Source organism: Lepidochelys kempii, chromosome 1, assembly GCF_965140285.1.
Source record: "Lepidochelys kempii isolate rLepKem1 chromosome 1, rLepKem1.hap1, whole genome shotgun sequence".
NCBI lineage: Eukaryota > Metazoa > Chordata > Testudines > Cheloniidae > Lepidochelys > Lepidochelys kempii.
In genome coordinates this window covers 220,752,517-220,773,571 of record NC_136380.1, presented here as the reverse complement: position 1 = coordinate 220,773,571, position 21,055 = coordinate 220,752,517, and the positions used below count along the sequence as shown (strand labels likewise).

Genomic DNA, 21,055 nt, shown 5'->3' with positions numbered 1-21,055 from the left:
GCTCCAGTCAGCACTGCCAAGCAGGCCATTAAAAGTCTGGTTGGTGGTGCTGAGGGGCTAAGGCAGGCTAGTCCTTACCTGTCCTGGCACCGTGCTGCACCCCAGAAGTGGCCAGCAGGTTTGACTTCTAGGCAGGGGGGCCACGGGACTCTGCATGCTGCCCCCGCCCTGAGCTCTGCACTCCCATTGGCTGGGAACCGCGACCAGTGGGAGCTGTTGCAGGCAGTGCCTGCGGGCGAGAGCAGCACGCCGAGCCTTCTGCCCTTCCCCACCCCCCACCTAGAAGCCAGACCTGCTGGCCACTTCTGGGGTGCAGTGCAGTGCCAAGACAGGTAGGGAGCCTGCCTTAGACCTGCAGCACCACTGACTGGGAGCTGCCTGAAGTAAGCCCACGCCCCAACCTCCGCCCCAGCCCAGAGCCCCCTCCTGCACCCCAAACCCCTCATCCCCGGCTCCACCCCAGAACCCACACCCCCAGCTGGAGCCCGCACCCCCTCCTGGAACCCAACTCCCCGCCCCAGCCCAGAGATCCCTCCCACACCCTGAACCCCTCATTTCTGGCCCCACCCCAGAGCCCACACCCCCAGTTAGAGGCCTCACCTGCTCCCGCACCCCAACCCCCGTCCCAGCTCAGTGAAGGTGGGAGAGAGGAGCCACTGAGGGATGGGAAATGTAGTGAATGGGAGCGGCATAAGGGGGCAGGGCTTCAGGGAAGGGGCGGGGCTAGGGTGTTCAGTTTAGTGCACTTAGAAAGTTGGCAACCCTAGAGGTAGGTGTGAAGGACTTGGAAGATGCCTGTCATAGCTCATGAATATTCTATTTCTTTGTTATTATATGGTTTGCTACATGGTTATAAGGGGCTAGATCTCAGGAAAGGAAGGAAAGGCCCAGATAAATGTTCTTCAGCAAACATCAAGAGCTATTAACTGTGATGTTATCTCAGAGCAACCCAGTAAGATATATAAACTGTTTTGAGAGAGACACAGGGACTGTGGAGAAGCAGACTGAACCCCAGACCCAGAAGTGGGGGTATTCGGGTAAGCTAAGCCTATCTAAGTTGTAGGTAGGACAGTTATGCATGTACACTGTTGTGTCAAAACCCTTTTCTTGTTATGCTGTGTTACTGCTGTTACAATGAAACAATTTTTTGTTTCGAAAAGGTTGTTTCACATCACTCTAGTCATATACTGGCCACAGCTTCCCAAGGGAAGAATTGCAAGGCTTGAAGCCAATCGGGCCTGCTGAGGAGTCAGTTGGTCTTCAGAGGCCTGTAATCTGGTACTCCTGTCAGAGTGGGAAAAATGTGAGATTCCACCACAAGGAGGTAAAGAAAAGGCACAGGGCCTGTCACTTGGAGAGGTTGCACTCAGGCAGACATAGGGTATGTCTACACTGCAATTAAAAACCCATGGCTGATCCCATGGGGCTTGGGCTAAGGGGCTGTTTAACTGTGGTGTAGATGTTCAGGCTTGGGCCGGACCATGGGCTCTAGGACCGGGTGAGATGGGAGGGAACTAGAGCTTAGGCTGCAGCCGAAGCTGTAATGTCTACATGAAAACTAAGCAGTCCCTTAGCCCAAGACCCATGATCACAAATCAGCTGGAATGGGCCAGTCATGGGTGTCTGTCTGCAGTGCAGACATACCCCTAGAGAGGAGCCAAAGGTACAGCTAACTCTCAACTGTGACAGTAGGTAAGTATTATTATTCATTTATAGATGGGGAAATTTGGACAGACAGATTAAATGATTTGCCCAAGATTGCAGAGGGAGAAATGTTTAGGACCAGACTTAGAATGCAGGAGAGCCTGGATCCCAGCCTTTTACACAGACCACATGGGACAACATGAGATCTCTAATGTTACTACACCACTTTCAGATCAGTGACAGTTTCAACTCACCTGCATTTTGCAGATATCTTACCCACCCACGTGAGAAAACCCTATCCTTGTTAGTTTTAAAGGTAAGTCTAAAAACATCTCAGATGTCTGGGGTCTTTGTTCCTTCAAGAATACTATTCAGACTTACCGGACTGGAGCCGTTTCATCTTTGAGCTCATACCATTCTCTTGGTAATGGTTCATAGAGACACCATAGTGCCCAGTCAAATCCATCTGCAGCCACAGCATATTCAAGAAGTTCAAAGTCATCAAAGCGAACATTGTCAAATACTGGAGATATTATAACAGTGCGATCTTCTTTGATTCGAGACAGAATAGGTTCAGCCCTAAGATAATGAACAATTACGTTATTTTCACCTTGCAGCAAGTATGGACCTGATGAACCCTGGCTCCTGTCTCAGCTCTACCAAGCAATGACAGGTTGTGATGGATGGCCAGAAAGGGTTAAACATCCTGCAAATTAAACAACCCTTAAAAACATGTGGGGAGATAATGTTTGTGTTTTTGTGTATTTACATATGTATGAGTAGGATCAACAATGTAATCAACAGTCCCTGTCTATGTTGTATTCTGTTAGTTCAGAAGATCAAAAGAACATCCTGACATTTAAATGAATTGTAAACATGGGATATCCCTGTATTCATCTCTCTTTGAAATATACTGTGAATGGTGGAGGAACAAGTAAATTGCCTCATGTTTAATTCATATAGCTAAGTACTGGTGAGGGATCTCCTTCAAAGTCATCCTAATTATTTTTTGTTTCCAGAGGAACTCCAACTTGTCAAAAAAGGACCTGAAATTATATAAAAGACCCTTGGGTCCTGATCCTGTTCCTCTCAGATCTGCTTATGGCTTCATACAGGGGAAACTTAGGCCATAAGGACTGAGATCCCAGTTCTAACTGGATCGCTCTGAAATATAAACATTGGACTATAACCTATGCACTATTTCTGAAAGAACTCTTTGCAACTACAAAGCTCACCATCTCTACTATGAATCTGAATCTTAAGAACTGAACTCATGTCTGTATGTATATTGATCTTTTAACCATACTCTCTCTCTCTCTTTTGTTTTGTAATACATTTTAGTTTAGTTAATAAGAATTGGCTGTATGCATGTATTTGGGGAAAACCTAAAACATTCATTAACCTGGAAGGCAATGTGTCCGATCCTTTGGGATTGGTAGAACCTTTTCTTTTATATGATGAAATAATATTTTCAGAAATCTTCATCATATTTGACGTGGGTACGTGGATGGAGGCCTGAGGCTGGATCACTTTAAGGACACTGTGTTGTTTGAACTTCTGAGTAACCAGTAAGGTATAAAAGAAACTGTTTTATGCTGGCTTGGTATTGGCTAAGTATTGGAATGTCCACCAGCTTTCAGGGGATTGTCTGTCCCATTCTTTGCAGTTCACCCTAATTGAGTGACCACAGAAGGCCCCCACTGGGACCCCAGTCACACAGGTTTTATGTACTACTAATCCATCTTTCTCTCTAGTAGCCTTACACTTTCTCCCAGGCCATCCCAGCAGTTCATGCACCATAACCATTGCTAATTTCTCTAGCCATAATCACCTCTCTGTTACCTTGCCTGTCTGTTATACCACTATGTTGCCTCTCACCATAGATTTATATTTTAAACTGTTGGGGGCAGGGGTCTTCTTTTCATTGTGTATGCACAGCACCTATCATGATGGGGCGCTGACCCCTGACTGGGGCCTCTAGGTGCTATTGCAATAAAAACAACAACAACAAATTGGAGGAGTCCCTTGTTGTGCTATCTGTGACGAATAAGGCCACCATAGCATGAGATAGGGTGAGATTAGAGATGCAACACAGTCTCAGAGATTAAATGCTGTCCACTAGGGAAATGAAACAATGTGGGGAGTGGTCAAGCACTGAACCCAACCAACCAGGGTAGACGTATGTTAGAGAGATATGGTACAGAAAGGGAGGGTAAATACACTGATCTAAACTATATTATAAGTACCTGTTAACAGGGACCTTGTCTCGGTTCTCTTTGTAATGAGCTATGCACATCTATAACTCTATATGCAATCATTAATTGGTAATAATAATTAACCATGCTAAATAGACCACAAGTACACATTAGTTTGGTTTAACTCCTATTTAACAGTTGATGGATGCTATTGCTCTTTACAAATACCTAGAAAGGAATAGATCAGGACTTTGGTATTGAAAGAAAACAATCTGCATAAGTTCTGATTGAGTGTCCTTTTGTATGTGTATAAACAAGGGAGACAATCTCCTGCTCACAAATACAGATACAAAGAAGCTGGGCGCTGCTTGCCTGAACTTCTCTAAATAGCCTATTCAGTTATTTGACTGCTTCCCTAATTTGAATGTGCCAGTTCTTTTCCAAACCAGTGCATCCCTTTGCCAATCAAAAGTAAACATCCAGCTGGTGGCCTCTACTTGCCATACACAATCAGGGCTGACCTTCGGGGTGGGTGACGTGGGTGACTGCCCAGGGCACCGTGGGCGCCATGGCCCAACTTGGTGGAGGGGTGAGCCGGTCAAACTGGCTCCCAGCTAGGGAAGGAGCTGAAGTTGCAGGGGGTTCACCCAAGGCACCATTTTCCCTAAGGCCAGCCCTGTACACAATGGCACTTTTTGGTAAGGCAGAAGCAAAGCCATGCACCTGAGCTCCACAGTTAGACTCCTCCCTCCCAGAAAACAATTCCCTCATGATCTTACCATCCAACATTTACTTCAATATGGGCATCCAAGATTGCAACAACATCAGCAGTAGATGCTTCCCAGCCAGAAATCCGAGCTTGTGTTAGGCCTTCTCTCTTCTGATGCCTCACAATTTTTAGCAATCCAGGATGCTTTGCATTGTAATTTTTTATCTGTTCATCCAAATTTCCTTTTAGAGCCTCTAAAAATAGTATGGCACATTTTAGGGTGGGTTTTTTTTTTCCAATTAATGGAAATTGTTGAAATTGGAAAACAGAAAAGACTAATTAGATGACACCTTTTCCAGCTTCTCCCAGCCCCGACATCACTATAAATTTCTTCCTTCAAAAATAATGGCTAGAATTATTTGGTTACTCAGAAGAACTCCTCAGGAAGTAAACCTTGACCTAGGGTAACAGCTCATCCAGGACTTAATAGACCTGATTTTTAAACCCAGCTTCTATTTTGGAGACCACAATTTTGAGCCCAAACTTAATTGCACCCACTATAATTATGGGCACATATACCAGACATTACACCTCTAAATACCTGATTGTTCCCGAAGAGCAGGCAATTAGATGTCTAACTGCTAGCATTTGTGTCTACAGTTAACTGCACCTGCAAAAGAATATACCAACATGAAAATGCTAAACACGAGTCTATGTAATATGAGTAGGGATGTGCTCTCCTGGGACATGGGGCCACCATTTCCTTCTCCAAAGGCAGAAATAAGAAGGATCTACCTAGAAAATTATAGAAATTCAAAACGGAAAAGATCCATGGATGAACCAGTCCATCTCCTTGTGGACCAGTGCAGGATTGTTCCCTACAGTAGATTTCCTAATGCTTTGTCCAGTCAAATTTTAAGAGCAATGAGGCTTCCATTACTTCTCCAGGAAGCCTATTCCTCAGCCTAAAATATCACCATTAGGAAGTTTATCCAGATAATCAGCTAAAATGTTCACTTTGCTGCTTTCATCTCATAGCTATATCCCAGTACGCCATGTGGTATTGGGAACTGTACCGTTAAGTGGCTTAGCTTCAAAGACAGGCAGCTTGCAGGGAGCAGGGTGCCGCAGAACCCATGTTCTGTTATGCAGAGGCATTTGGGAACTGTGTCACTGAATACAGAGGATCTCTTTCAAGCACTTTGGGTTCAGAGCAATTCAAGCACTTTGGGTTCAGAGCAATCACATGGCACCAGGAGTAAACAGAAATTAAAGAAAGAAATTAAAGAAATCTGCGTGGAAGACTGGAGCAGTTAAAAGCTCCACCAGAGCTAAAACTCTCCGGGAACACGGAAGTCAATCAGAAGAGAATTAAGAAGCACTTCACTGTGCAGCTGTAAGCAATGAAGTCCTGAGAAAAGGACAATAGAATGTAGCCTTATTTCTGACAATAGCAGGTTGTGATGTACTTGATGCATTCAATGGCGTTCAGTTCAGGCAGAGAGGACCAGCTATGAAGGTGCAGTACAGAAATTTGAGGAGCTCTGCACTCCATGTAAAAATGAGACCTAGGGGAGAGATGTTTTTAACCTGAGGGTACAAAAAGAAAGTAAAACTATAAAGAGCTTGCAACTGAACTAAAGCTGAAAAGACATTCTTGCAATTTTGGAGGCAGAAGGTCCCACCTAAGCTTCTAACAAAGGACCTGATTGCGGTTGACATCTGGAACAAAAAACTCAGAGAGACATTACTGGGAAACCCAGAATTAATCCTTGACTAAGCAACTGGAAATTTGCAAGCAACGGAAGTCATCCAGTCCAGAATGAGAGTGGACAGGGCTCTGCCACTGTGGACATGATAGAGAGAATCCAAAATACCACAGTCTGCGGTCACTCCCTAGGAGAAGGGACGTATGTTTGGAGCTATAGAGTCAAGTAACCTATAGCTCAGGGGTTGGCAACCTTTCAGAAGTGTTGTGCCAAGTCTTCATTTATTCACTCTAATTTAAGGGTTCGCGTGCCAGTAATACGTTTTAACGTTTTTAGAAGGTCTCTTTCTATAAGTCTATAATACACAACTAAACTATTGTTGTATGTAAAGTAAATAAGGTTTTTAAAATGTTTAAGAAGCTTCATTTAAAATTAAATTAAAATGCAGAGCCCCCCGGACCGGTGGCCAGGACCCGGGCAGTGTGAGTGCCACTGAAAATCAGCTCGCATGCCGCCTTTGGCACGCGTACCATAGGTTGCCTACCCCTGCTATAGCTACTCCCTGGAAGGTGGGGCTGGCAAACCCAGGGAAAGAGGAAAAGCCAGAAAGTAAGGAAAGGCTCAGGGAACAGGAAGTAATGTCCAGGACAGAACAGTCCTTGGGTGCTGGAGGGTCCCTGGTGCCGGAACCTGGAGCAGAGGGCAGGCCCAGGTTCCCCTACCAGCCACTGGGGAAGTGGCATAGACCAGGCAGTGGAAAGCAGACTGCCTGGGACAGTTCACTCTGGAAGAGTTTGATACCCTGGAAGGGGAAGACACATGTGACTTGAATGGAGGGCTAAGCCACGAACACCAAGCATCTTGCCTCTCTGAGAGCAAGGAAGAGAAGGCAGGGTGCGTGGCAAGAAGCAGAAAGGAGGTGTCGGACCTGGAATCAGCTAATCCCCAGAGTGGCCAGGAGGAGGCACCACCTTTGGTGAGTGGACCCCGTGACACACACAAAAAGACACTTGAGGCAGAAAGGCACATAGCTCTCAAAGTCAGAGTCCAGCAAAAACAGTACATGGTTACGGTGACAACCAGCACAAGCCAAAACAATGCCCAGCATATGAGAAAAGATGAAAGAACTGCAATTGAGCACATCATTTTGCAAGAGTTTGCAAATGCCAGCAGATGGTGCATAGCGTGGACAAGGAGACATTGACAGCACCACGAGCTCAGTTAAAAGAACAGGAGGACTTGTGGCATCTTAGAGACTAACCAATTTATTTGAGCATGAGCTTTCGTGAGCTGCAGCTCACTCATGCTCAAATAAATTGGTTAGTCTCTAAGGTGCCACAAGTCCTCCTGTTCTTTTTGCGAATACAGACTAACACGGCTGTTACTCTGAAACTAGCTCAGTTGAATTCTTCCTAGGAGTAATGGACAACATTGCAGCACAAGGTTCTTGGCCTGCCACCCTGAAAGAAAATGGGACACTTATTAATTTTAAGTTGTATACTTTTGCACAAGCCATGTTGCCAGAAAGTGTTACTAGCACACACAAAAAAAGTCACAGGTAGTGAAAGATAAGCAAGTAAAACACAGCTGTTCGCAGTGTTGTAGCCGTGTCCAATCCAAGACAGGAGAGAGAAGGTAGGTAAGGTAATATCTTTTATTGGCCCTTCTCCTGTATGTGGAAGGGAAAAACTTTTGAGCTTGTAACACACAGGGTTTGCAATGGTGAGCTGATCCTCGCTTATAGAATATACAAACTTGACGTATGGGTAAATAAACTGGAAGAGATACAGCATGCAATATTACCAGGGGAAAAAAGAACCTGTTATTGGGTAAAAACACGTCAAACCCTTGGTCCTATCAAGAGGAGAGACTGGCGAGACAAGGGACCAAAACAATTAAGGCAGAGTTTGAGAGTTCCTTCTAGAGGATAGGAAAGCTCTCAGCAGAGTACAGAATAGAACTGAAAGAGCCTAACCCATGCCACAATTCACACCCCTAGGAAACTTCTCATTACCCAAGAGGCAGAGGCTAAAAAAGGAGCTGGATAGGCTCATTGCTCTGGGGATCATAGAGCAAGTAGGGGCCACTGGCATGGGTACATTTGTTGGTAGTGGTAGAGAAAAAGATGAAACCCTTCGCTTATGTACAGACCCAAAATCATTTTAAAATATATGTGAAAAGGGAACATTTTCCACTACCTACAAAGTGAGACATTTTTGGAGAGATGCCTGTTGCCAAATATTCTTCTATGCCTGACATGTCAGCAGAATTCTGTCAGGTTCCCTTAGAAAAACAGAGCACATGACTGTGCAGTCAACACTCGCTTTGGCAGACACTATATCTGTAGAATGCTATTTGGTTTGTGTTTGATACCTAGAAAATACAACTTTTTGATGGTCTAGAGGGTACTAACGTTTGCATACATGACATTTTGATCTGGGGGGGAAGTTGGGGCAAGATCCATTAAGAGATTTAAACATCTAACTTGTCACTTTAGGTGTCTAAATTCAAACTTTAGATCTTCCAAAACCCTGCTCAGATGTCACCTAAGCCTATTGCCTCCTAAATTCCCTAGGCACCTAAGTTTCTGCAAGTGAAATCCCCTAGATGTCTACATTTCTGACAACGGACACTTGCAAAGCCACCCAAGTCCTGATGCCACTTAGCTGCTCAGCACCTAAACTCCAGTGGGATCCTCAGAATGGGCATTCCTACATCTATCTTGCCTGCAAAGCCCAATCCAACAGGAGTTCTCAGAAGTTACCTTCTGCACAAAACTGAGAAGGATGTCCCCTTATATCCTATATACTAATGGTTAGAGCACTCATTGGACTTAATTCAGGTCTCCCACCTCCCAGGACAGTGCCCTAATGACTGGGCTATAGGGTATTCTGGGGTAGATCTGTCTCAGTCTCACCTGTTGAAGGTGTGTATAACATACTTAAATATTAATTGGGCCAGGAAGAGAGTAACAATGACTCTATACCCTAGTGGCTAGGTCACCCACCTGTGAGACCCAGGTTCCAATGACTAAGTATTTCATACAATAGAAACAGCTTCAACAGGACTGACTGAGAGAGAGCTACCTCAGACAACAGACAAGGAAGGGATACAATGATTCCTTGGAACAGCAAACAACACAGGGAAATTTGTCCTTAATGTATCTGATCAAGCCAGCAAACTGAGAACACTGTTGTGCACAGATGTCCAGTGGACACGGGATGCAAATATTAATAAAGAGTTTGAGAAACTGAAGGCATTAATTAAAGAGGCCCCAATCCTGAGGTAACAGAACACTAAGCACAAAACTAAGTTGTCCACAGACACCTCCAAGGAGAGTAAGAGTGCAGTCCTCCTACAGCAGTATGGTCAAAATTGGAGAGCAGTGGCTTATGTGTCATGAGCCCTTACAAAAACTGAGAATCAGTTACACCCAATAGAGAAAGAGGCTTTGACCTTCATTCATGAGTGTGAAACGTTCCATGTCTTTATTTATGGGACACAGGTGTTAGCTGAAACTGACCATATACCCCTTATTGCCATTACCAAAAGGGGTCTGGCAAACAACTCCCTGAGAATACAGAGATTGCTTTTTTCAGTTACAAATGTCTGATTTGTAAATTCAGTACAAAACTGGGAGCGATTTGGTCTCTGCAGACACACACTCTAGAGCATTTGACAAAAAAATGCAGTGGAGCAAGTCCAGAACTAGATATTGTATAGGTCAATCTGTTTGGGAAAAAAACAACCCTGTCCAATCTCACATGAAATGTGGATTGTGATTGCCAGAACTACTGCTCGGGATGAGACCCTACAGAAAATAATTAAGGTTATTGGAACAGAGCGGCTGGGACAGCATGTTCCCAGCCCCTTTCACTGATTCAGGGGAAGTTTTCAGTCCTAGATGGGATTACTAAACTGTTACAGAAAAATAAGTTTAAAAGGCTACATGATGGTCTTTTAATGATTGAAAAAAGCTAAGAGAAGGGTGAGAGACAATTTATTACTGGCCTCAAGTGAAGAGCAATATTGAGGAATCTGTCAAGGCCTGTTGCATATGCCAAAAATACAGGCCATGTCAAGTAAAAGAGCCATAAAACTAGTCCCCTGGAGCACAGTAGGCATAGATTTGTTTATGTTGACGGGAAAAAACTATGTACTTGTCCTAGATTGTTTCTCTCACTTCTCAGAGATAGCCTTACTGGAAGATACTACAGCTGAACAGGTGATTGTCAAATCTATTTTTGCTAGACTATATCTATATCTAGTATAGTAATGCCTGACAGTGGGCTGCAGTTCAATGAGCATGAGTTTAAGTAATTTCCAGTGCAGTTTGGGTTTAGACATGTAACGACAATCCAGTGGGTTGGTGGAAAATGATATTAAAATCATAAAACAGCTACCAAAAAAGGATGCAGAGTCAGACTCAGTACTTTGCACTGTTAAAACATGGTTTGTCACCTGCAAGGGGCACCCAAAAGCAAATGAAGATGTCTCTGCCTTAACTGTGTCACTTACCATTTGAGCTGTAATCATCTACCAGGACAATTTCTTTCAGCAAATGAGAAGGAGTTCGGTTAATTATACTGGTAATTGCACGCAAGATGATCGACATTGCCTCATTCATAAATATGAGAACGACACTAAGTGTCGGGAGGTCGTGGGAATATTTTTTCTCTTTACAGCTGTAAGAGAGTGAGAAGAATATTAGCAGGATTCCTGAAAAGACCCAGTAGAGAAGCAGCCATCTTCATCTTCAGGGTTATACACAACTAGCACAAAGCGGGAAATAATTTGTTCTGAACACTGCCTACCCATGAAAAAGAGCCTTTAAGGCCTGATTCTGTGTAAAGGGGCTTTCACATAACTGAGAACCAGGCCCCAGTCTTTGCAAAGATCTTGCCCCTCCACAGAAAGGCAAGTATTCTTTGACAGAGGAAAACGTGAGTGTTTAAACACAGCCACGTGAATTTCAGTGAAATCTAAAGGGCTGATCTTCCCTCTGTTGGAGTAGATTCAGAGTAATTCCATTTTATTTAAACACAGCCACATGAATTTCAGTGAAATCTAAAGGGCTGATCTTCCCTCTGTTGGAGTAGATTCAGAGTAATTCCATTTTATTTAAACACAGCCACGTGAATTTCAGTGAAATCTAAAGGGCTGATCTTCCCTCTGTTGGAGTAGATTCAGAGTAATTCCATTTTACTTTAATTCTACATTTCTTCTTAAGTGATTGCACAAATCCCTCTTAAGTATGCATGTGCCGGGTGGACTTGAGTGACAAGTTGGGATGGAGCATGGGCCCTGTACTTCCTCATGCCTCCAAAAAAGGATATAAAGGGCGGAGTCACCTTGATCCTCCCACATTGCCTTCTCACCACTATTTTCAGCTTTAAGGTTTCCTGAATATTAATTTTAGCATGGAAGTTTATGTAGCTCCATCACCTCTTCTTATTTGTCTCCTTTCCACCAACAATTGTCTAAGGCAAAACATTTTCAAAGCTGGGTCCCTACAATTAGGCACCTGCATCCATATTTAACCACTTAGGTAAAAGAGGTCTGATTTAATCAGAAGGTGCCAAGCCAGCAGGGCCTGCGGGTGCTCAGCCCTGATGAAATCAGGCCACTCACTGCCTACCTATGCACTTAGGCGGCCAAGATTGAAAATGTTAGCCTTAGGCTGGGGTTTTCAAAGGAGCCCACAGAAATCAGGCACATAAATCCCATTGACATTCTCTGGGATTTGGGCACCTAACTCCCATAGACATCTTTGAAAATCCCAGCCCTAGTTTTTCCTCTCTGTATATGGAAACTTGCAAATGCAGGATACCTCTTTAGGCCTTTGGCCATTTTTGTTGCCTTTTTCTGGTGCTTTCTGTGTTTGTTGCATTTTTTTAACCTTGATACAGTATTCAAAGTGAGGACTGACCCATGGTTTATATAATGGCATGAAAATACGTAACTCATTATTCCCTGGGCCCTTCTTAGAAAGCTGGTGGCTTATACATTTTCTCGGTTGTTGCTGCACATTAAAAGGTCTATGCTGCATGCTTCTTTCGGCAGCATGTAGTGTACATATGTATAGAGCTCCCCTAGCACAGGGATAAATAGCAGCCTAGCTGGTGAGGCAGGGCTTACGCGAGTAGAGTAGACACACACCTGAAGGGTGTGGGTATGTACCCCAGTACATCTCCTAGCATGGCTCTCCTCGCCGAAGCAGTGCCTCCCCATCTACACTGCTATTAGTAGCAGTGCCGTGTCCTGCTGCCTTCCCACTGCTGGACCCCTTCCCCTCTGCAGTGAAAGACTCCAGCAGCAGGGACAGGCTTTGGCTGGGCGGGGGTGGGGGGGCAGTGAGGAAAGGCTCTGGCAGTTCCCTGCTGCTGGAGCCCTTCCTCCCACAGCGAAAGACTCTGGGGAGGCAGCAGTTAAGGGCAGTGGGGAAGATTCTCTGCAGTGGGGAAGGGCTCCAGCAGCAGGGAGCTACGGGAGCCTTTCCCCACTGCTGCAGTGATTCCCAGGGAACACTGTGGCAACGGAGAGGCAGTGGGAAAAGGTCCCACCACCTTCTGCCTGCCAGAGCCTTTCCCCACCTCATGGAAAGATTACAGCAGCAGGGAAAGGCTCCGGCAGGCTCCGTCTTTCCCCGCTGCCTCCCCTGCCTTTCACTGAGACATGTAGCGATGCACCGTAGCCTGGACACGGCCTGCTTTTCACTGCAGTGTGTAGCTTAGAGTTGCCAGGTGTCCAGTTTTCTACTGGAATGCCCAGTCGAAAAGGGCTGGCAGCTCCCGTCAGCACTGCTGACCGGGCTGTTAAAAGTCTGGTTGGTGGGACTGGCAGGCTCGCTACTCGGCTTCGTGCAGCTTCCTGGAAGCAGTGACGTGTCCCTCAGCTTCTAGGCAGAGGGACGGCCGAGAGGGTTCTGCATGCCACCCCGACCCTGAGCACCAGCTCCGTGGCTCCCATTGGCCTGGAATGAGCCAATGGGAGCTGCAGGGGTGACACCTGCAGGAGGAGGCAGTGAGTGCACAGATCCACCTGGCCGCACCTCCACCTACGATCTGGAGGGACATGTCGCCACTTCCGGGGAGCCCCCTGAGGTAAGAGCCACCCAGAGCCCATAGCCCACACCCTCCCCTGTGCCCCAACCCCCTGTCCCAGGCCTGAGCTCCCTTCTGCACCCTAAACTCCTCATCCCTGGTCCCACTCCAGAACCTGCATCCCCAGCCGGAGCCCTCACCCCCTCTGATACTCCAGACCCCTGCCCCAGGTGGGAGCCCCATCCTGCACCCAAACTCCCTCCCGGAGCCTGCAACCTGCACCCACTCCCACACCCCAACCCCATGTCCCAGCCAAGATCCCCCTCCTTCACCCCAAACCCCTCATCCCCCCTCTAGAGTCCACACCCCCAGCTGGAGCCTGCAACTCCTCCTGCATCCCAACCCCATGCCCCAGCCCTGAGCTGCCTCCCGCACCAAAACTCCCTGGTGGAGCCCACACGCCACATGCCCTCTGCACCCCAACTCACTGCTTCAGACCAGAGCCCCCTCCCACACTCTGAACCCCTTGGCTGCACCCCCCCAGCCTGAAACCTCCTCCTGCACCCCAAACCCCTCATCCCCAGCCCTAACTCAACCCTCTGAACCCCAACCCTCTGCCCCAGCCTGGAGCCCCCTCCCACACCCTGAACCCCTCATTTCTGGCCCCACCCTGGAGCCCACATCCCCACCTGGAGCCCTCACCCCCTCTCACACACCAAGCCCCTGCCCCAGCCTGGTGAAAATGAGTGAGTGAGGGTGGAGGAGAGCCAGCGATAGAGGTGTGGGGTCTCGGGGAAGGGGTGGGGCAAGGTGTTCGGTTTCGTGCAACTAGAAAGTTGCCAGTCCTAGTGTAGTTGCACATAACCTACATGCCGCCACCGCAGTGTGTAGTACATACATAGCTTAAGATGTGCCCAGTGACACCTAGATCTTTTGCCTAATAAGTTATAACCAGAGGCGCTGTAGTCTGTTGTGTCTAGATTTGAGCATCTTTGAGGATGTTATAACCTCTTTCAGCACCTACTGATATGGAGGAAGATTTTCAAAGGCCCCAGGGGGGAGTCATGCAACTGACTCATATTTGTGTCTAGGAAAACCTCCCCTTTATACTTTATGTAATTTCATCATGTTCATTACATTTCTTAGTTCTGCCTCCAAGTTATATACCTAGGTAATTCTTGAAGTCTAGTACCCTTGTCGCATCTTAAATTATCCTGCATCTACTATATATGGCCCATAGTCTGTTCTCAGATATGCCAGTGTAAATTCAGATTAACTCTACTGGGCTCAAAATAGTTACTCCAGATTTGCACTGGTGTAACAAACAAGAATCTGGCCCTATCCATTTATACCATGCTCCTCCAGGACTGGGATTTCCACTGTAAGTGTTAGGCGTACATACTGTGACTTTAAGAGCAGAGCACATGTCAGAGAGAAGGGGATTGGGCTAGGAAGACCCGTTGGAAGCAGTCCAGAGTCAGCTTCACTAGATACACAACTAGGAGCACACTGCTCTCCTTTGGTTTCTGTAACCCTGTTTTTGTTCTACTAAAGCCTTACTTCTAAGAGACCAGACAGTGCCTCCTTCTTTTAAATCCACCAGACAACACAGTAAGTTTATTTGTAAGCAAACTTGGCAACTGACAATCTTCTTCCTCATAAAACAGAGCATTATCTGATTCCTCTATATCCTTGAAACTGGCGCCATGTAAGATGCTCACCTACAGTACAACAGAACGCCTTGTTCCTTATAGTGTTTACACATTCTTTGTTCCATTACTTTTGTACCCACTACTGCAGCCTCAATCTACTTCTCAGGATACAAATCTTTCCCAGGTGGCCAAAGCGGTGAAGTAATAAATTTATAATGAATGAGAAGGGTTGGGCGGGTAGCTGGAGGATTTCCTAACCAGATAAGAATGAATTTATCATTTTTCCTCAAGTCCACATGACCAGTTTTCAGAGAGATTAATGGTTTTGTTTCTTTTTGCTGCTATTCAGTATTGTTTTAGCCCATTATTGAGGTAGGAACTGGGTGTCAACATTTTCATTCAGCTCTGAATCTGAACTCCCCCGAAGTTCAAGTAAGTTGTTTCTGAGCCATCTTTAAAACAGCCCTTTTGCAGCTCCAGGGACCTCTGGGGATCAAATCAGAGGAGAGTCAGAAGTGCTCAGACATTACGGTGAGGGGATACCTCCACAGATGGATAGATCTTATTCTGATCCCATTTACACTTGTGTAAATCAGGAGTAATGCTGCTGAAGTCAATAAACTTACACTTAGAGCTGATCAAAAAATGGGAACTTTTCCATGAAACATTTCGCAAATAATCTGTCCCTGGTTTTCATTTAAAAAAAATATATCAACATTTGTTGACCATCTTTAGTTACAGTTGTAGAAGAGTGATATTTATGACTGGAACATCAAGTCTATGAGCTTGAACAGTGCACTAGGGAAAGGGAGAAAGCACTTAAGAGGCTTGTAGCATACTGCCAGTGATAATATAAGCCCTGGGTAACTGTTTTTTAGCCAGGACTTTTGTCCTGGCTCCTAACATGTATTGCCACATGATCAGTCTCTCCGTCTTCATAAATCTCAGCTCCCAGCTCACCCTGCCATTTATCATAACGCTTCCATCGGATACTGGGCTTACTGTCCCCTACCATTAATAATACCTAGGTAGTTACATTGACCTTTCTATCCAAGCACATTATAAAGATATGTATGTATCAATATCCCCTCCCCCCCTTTTTTTTAACAGATGGAAAAAGTGAAGAACAGAATGGCTGAGTGACTTGCATAATGTCCCACAGTGAATCACTGGCATGGAATTCACATCTCCTAACAGCCCCACAGTGCCCTCTGTTTTTGACGACATGGTCTAATGTGTATAAACACAATACAGCTTCCTTGTCCTTTCTAGCTTGCGTCTCCCTTGGCAGGCCCTGTGCATAGGGGACAATTTCACTCTTGGAGCTCAAGTGGAGCTTAAACACAGCAGAGAGTAGAAGGCCTTTTGAATGTTGCTTTTAGTTTTCTCCTGTGCTAGCATGTATCATTAACAAGAATCTATTTTATTTAAAACTTCCCTATTATATCTTTTGCATACGTCTCCTATAAGCTTTCACCTCCTGACTTGCATTGTGTGTGCGCGAAGAATTACCCACTGCTCTTTGTAAAATGCAGGAGGAAGTGAATGGAAAAAAACCAACACATCAAACTAAATGCAGCACAAATCCAGATCTGCTCATGGATCCCTTATAACCTTCCATTCCAAATCAGCTTGGGGCCTTGGATAGCACCTCTTTACATTCATACATCTGCCTAGGAACATATACAGGGTTCATACTGCACCTGGGATATCTGGTATCTGGAATAGGCCGATCCAGGGGCAGACGGTCACTGAGATAAACATTATACCCATATTTAGTGAATAGATCCTGGGCTGTGGTTTGTTGCTCTTCTGTTAAATCTGCACCCCAGCGCTTGAACAGCCTTGAATCTGGAAACAGCTTTCGGTGCACAACCTTCTTTTCCTTTTTCATCTTGTCTTCCTCCTTTGCTTTCTCAGCCTGGTGCATTTCACCCTTTGACTCCTCTGGCAGCTTTATGTCATCTTCTTTTTGTTTCATTCTTTCATTATGAGAGAGCTTTTTCATGGAATTTGCTGCTTAAAAATAAGGTGTGTTTAGGGTCTAATGACAAGAGAGAATAATGTGTAATAAAGATAATGGGCCAGATTCTCCTCACACTGGTTTAAATCAGGAATAAATCAATGCAGTTACAATTACCATGAAACTGCCATGAGACGAGAATCAGTTTCTAGCTTCTTTATAAAAACGAATCTGTAAAGGCAGGATTCCAAGAGTTAGTCCTAACAATGTCAATATTATTGGTCACGTTCTGCTTTCAGTTTCCCTGGTGTAAATAAAGAGAAACTCCACTGAAATCAATGGAGACATGCAGAAAGAAAATCAGTGTACAAGTGATATTAGAAACAGGACTCAAGATGTTCAGTAGAGTTTGTTCTGATACACTGAAGTAACTAAAATCAACATCTGGCCTTATCTGAACCACGTTGCTTGTGCAATATGGGCTATGAGAGTAGTTCTAAGCATAAAGCACAAACGACCTCTCCACCCTATCCCCATTACATGGCTGCTTAATAATATCTCCCTTGCCTAGATAAATTTCTGGGGGAACTGGCAAATTAGGCTGAATCAAAAAGGCAGGCGATTCACAGGAACTGTCTATAGGTATATATCTCAGGTATTTATATTTATTTTTGGACTTCGCTAAACAAGAGTGCCATCAGTGTGTGCAGGGTTGTTGTTACATATTAACTTTTTAATATTAACATTTTAACTTTATTTCTCCTGATTTTTATTTTATTTAATTGTAAATTCCTGTATTTCAAAAGGAAAATGTCCCTTAAAGACTTGTATGCCACATAGCCCTTGAAAGAGATATTTTGCCTTTTGATTTAGAACAACAAAAGCAGTGTCTTTTTCAAATACTGAACCAAAGACACCTGTTACTTTTCATAGCTATTAATAGCAATTGGCAGAGAAATGCAAGGCAGTAGGTGCCCAGGTGAATTGGAGTCATATTCTGTCATTAAGGGTGGTGTGATCACTGGGCTGGGGTACTTATTACTAGAGCTGGAGAAGTGAACCCACATATTCTGAGCAACTTCTGGGGCTTCCTAAGAGACATTTGAAAGGGCTTCTTTCATCTCTGGCTGATCACTGTGCTGTATATCCCTGCTCTATATCCCCTTTCCCTGGTACTCACAAGCCTATCTAACAGCAGAGTAAGTCTAGACCGGGGTTCTCAAAACAAATTTTTTGATGGCCTCAGAGTACGGCTACTAACTCTGGCTAGTAGCCGCTCTGACAATTTTTCCTAAAATACGTAATTAACTTTAGGGAAAAACAGATAAATATTGTCCAAATCATTGTAATTTATTTATGTAGCAGGAAGTTGTCAAGTTTCCTTCCCCACTCTGAACTCTAGGGTACAGATGTGGGGACCTGCATGAAAGACCCCCCTAAGCTTATTCTTACCAGTTTAGGTTAAAAACTTCCTCAAGGTACAAACTTTGCCTTGTCCTTGAACCCTATGCTGCCATCACCAAGCGTGTTAAACACAGAGCAGGGAAAGAGCCCACTTGGGGACATCTTTCCCCCAAAATATCCCCCCAAGGCCTACACCCCCTTTCCTGGGGAAGGCTTGATAAAAATCCTCACCAATTTCCATATGTGAACACAGACCCAAACCGTTGGATCTTAAGAACAATGAAAAAGCAATCGGGTTCTTAAAAGAATTTTAATTAAAGAAAAAGAAAAAGAATCACCTCTGTAAAATCAGGATGGTAAATACCTTACAGGGTAATCAGATTCAAAACACAGAGAATCCCTCTAGGCAAAACCTTAAGTTACAAAAAGACACAAAAACAGGAATATACATTCCATTCAGCACAACCTATTTTACCAGCCATTTAACAAAAGGAAATCTAACGCATTTCTAGCTAGATTACTTACTAACTTAACAGAAGTTCTGAGGAGTTATGAAGAGCATTCCTGATCTGTTCCAAGCAAAAGCATCCCACAGACAGCCAGACCCTTTGTTCCCCGCCGCTCCAGCTTTGAAAGTATCTTGTCTCCTCATTGGTCATTTTGGTCAGGTGCCAGCAAGGTTATCTTAGCTTCTTAACCCTTTACAGGTGAAAGGATTTTGCCTCTGGCCAGGAGGGATTTTATAGTTCTGTATACAGAAAGGTGGTTACCCTTCCCTTTATATTTGATGAAAGAAGTAGAGCTCCCCATTCTGCACACATGGATTCCCCATTCCATACACATTCCGTACACATGGATTTTGCTCCTATTCTTGTGTTCAGAGCATGTCACAGAATGAGAGTGCCTCACCCTGCTGGGGAGCTACCAAGCCCTGCAACAGCCCAGAGCCATCAAGCTGTTGTAAAGGGTGAGTGTGGCCCCAGGTGGAGGAAACACCAACCCATCTCTCTGTCCCTGCAGCCCATGAACCTTGGGTGAAACCCACCCTGGAGAAGGTGGGTTGGGAACTCACTGGCTGCCTGCAGAGTCCCAGATTCTCCATGCCATTGCCGGGCAGGAGTGGGGAGGAGCTGCCCAGGGGAACACCCCGGTGACCAAAATGCCACAGCCACTAACAAGAGTCACCTCCGGCACTGCACACACTGGCCCCAAGTGACTGCAGAGGCACTGCCCAGACCCACCGAGGAGGCTGCGCGTTCCACAGGACACCAATCCCTGCTGGCCGCATTTGAGAAACGCTGCCCGAGATAACACGTTGATTCTAAAACCATGGCAGCCGGCAGTGCCTTGGCTGCACTACCCCTCCCACCATTGCTACCAGTCTGGTGGAACAGAAAAGTCCTAGCGATGATGGGGAAAAATATCCTAATGACAGCACGGCCTGAAGGCCTGATACTGCAGCACTTATTCGGGTGATTTCAGTGAGACAACTCACTTGAGTAAGGCTGCAGAACTATACCCATTTGTCACCAGGACAGGTTTCTCCCCAGCTCCAAAGCCTGTGCTGACACACCCAATCTTTCACTAGGAGGTTTATTTCCTTAACGGAGGTTAGCAAACAAACAGTCTTTGCTCATTTCTTAGCCTCTAGCTTCAGTTCCAGGGGTCTCTTGCATTCCTGCTCCTTGGCAGCTTCCCAGTTTCAGTCAGCTCTGCTCCCTTCTTGGAGCAACACAACCCCAGGGCTGCTTCCCTTAGCCCCAGCCCCTTGCAGGGAGCCACCACAAAAGCTAGCTCCACTCCAGAGTGGATTTCTTTCCCCAGGGCACAGCCTGTCTTTGTCCCTCTCCCAACAGCTCTTTATAGCAGCCAGCCCTCTTTAATTGGCTGGATTGGATTCACCTGCTCTGGTTCAGGAGCGCTGGGTTTAGTCTATCGACAGGGACCAACTACCCTGTGACATACCCGTACCCCCAGTTTTCCAGGAATAAAAAAATGCATACATTTTCCTTCTTGTGAGGTGGCCTCCTGGGGGCCGAAATGTTGGGAAAGAACAGTGTTTTTGCACTGAGAGGGGGAAGAGTAGCCCCGGCCCAGGGCCACTCTTCCCCCTCTCAGTGCAAAAACACTGTTCTGCCCCAACATTCTGCAGCATCATTCATTTTACAACATTTCAGGCCCTGAAAGTTTTTCTTACTCCAACCCAAACATTCCCCTCAGTGGTATAACATAATACCAACATTTCAACTATCGCTTCCCACAAGTCCCATCGAGTCACGGAGTGTTCTCTGAGCCCTAGAGGTCCTGCCCCCAGGCACAGACTCTCAGTGCCAGTCACCCTGAATATTATGCAGTGGGGCCAGGGTCATATAACCAGGCTCACTGGGCATGGTTCCTACATAGTCTTATCTCCATCGCCTGGACTTTGGAGTCCCTGCGTGACTAGGCTTTACCGTCTCTGCATGCAGAGTCTCTACTTCAGTCTCAAGTTCGTGAACCATGAGGAGTAAATGTTTCCTGTTCTCCTCAATCACCTGGAGATCTGTAGCTAGTTTTTCTTTCTTGAACTTGAGGTTCCATAATTTGCTGTCCACTGACTCCAGTTGTTCTATAAACTGACCAGGCCTTTGCAGGGGAGCTATAAAACAGATCTGTGCTATCTCTTTCCCTGCACTGGAGCCCTGTTTCTCCCCCTGGCTCCCTATTTAGGACTCTACTTGTTGGAATAGTCCTGTC

General features: G+C 45.5%; 1 protein-coding gene across 1 annotated transcript in view; it reads right to left on the bottom strand.

Moving 5' to 3' along the window:
* The window catches only part of GALNT8 (polypeptide N-acetylgalactosaminyltransferase 8), a 35,500-nt gene extending 18,459 nt beyond the window's left edge, over positions 1-17,041 (bottom strand). The window contains exons 1-4 of the mRNA XM_073329461.1: positions 16,656-17,041; positions 10,776-10,942; positions 4,619-4,802; positions 2,026-2,223 (exon numbers count right to left, since the gene is read on the bottom strand). Of these exons, the coding sequence (XP_073185562.1) occupies positions 2,026-2,223; positions 4,619-4,802; positions 10,776-10,942; positions 16,656-16,960 (854 nt within the window). The 5' untranslated portion in view covers positions 16,961-17,041. The remainder of the gene's footprint in view (positions 1-2,025; positions 2,224-4,618; positions 4,803-10,775; positions 10,943-16,655) is intronic.
* Between the last annotated feature and the right edge of the window lie 4,014 nt (positions 17,042-21,055).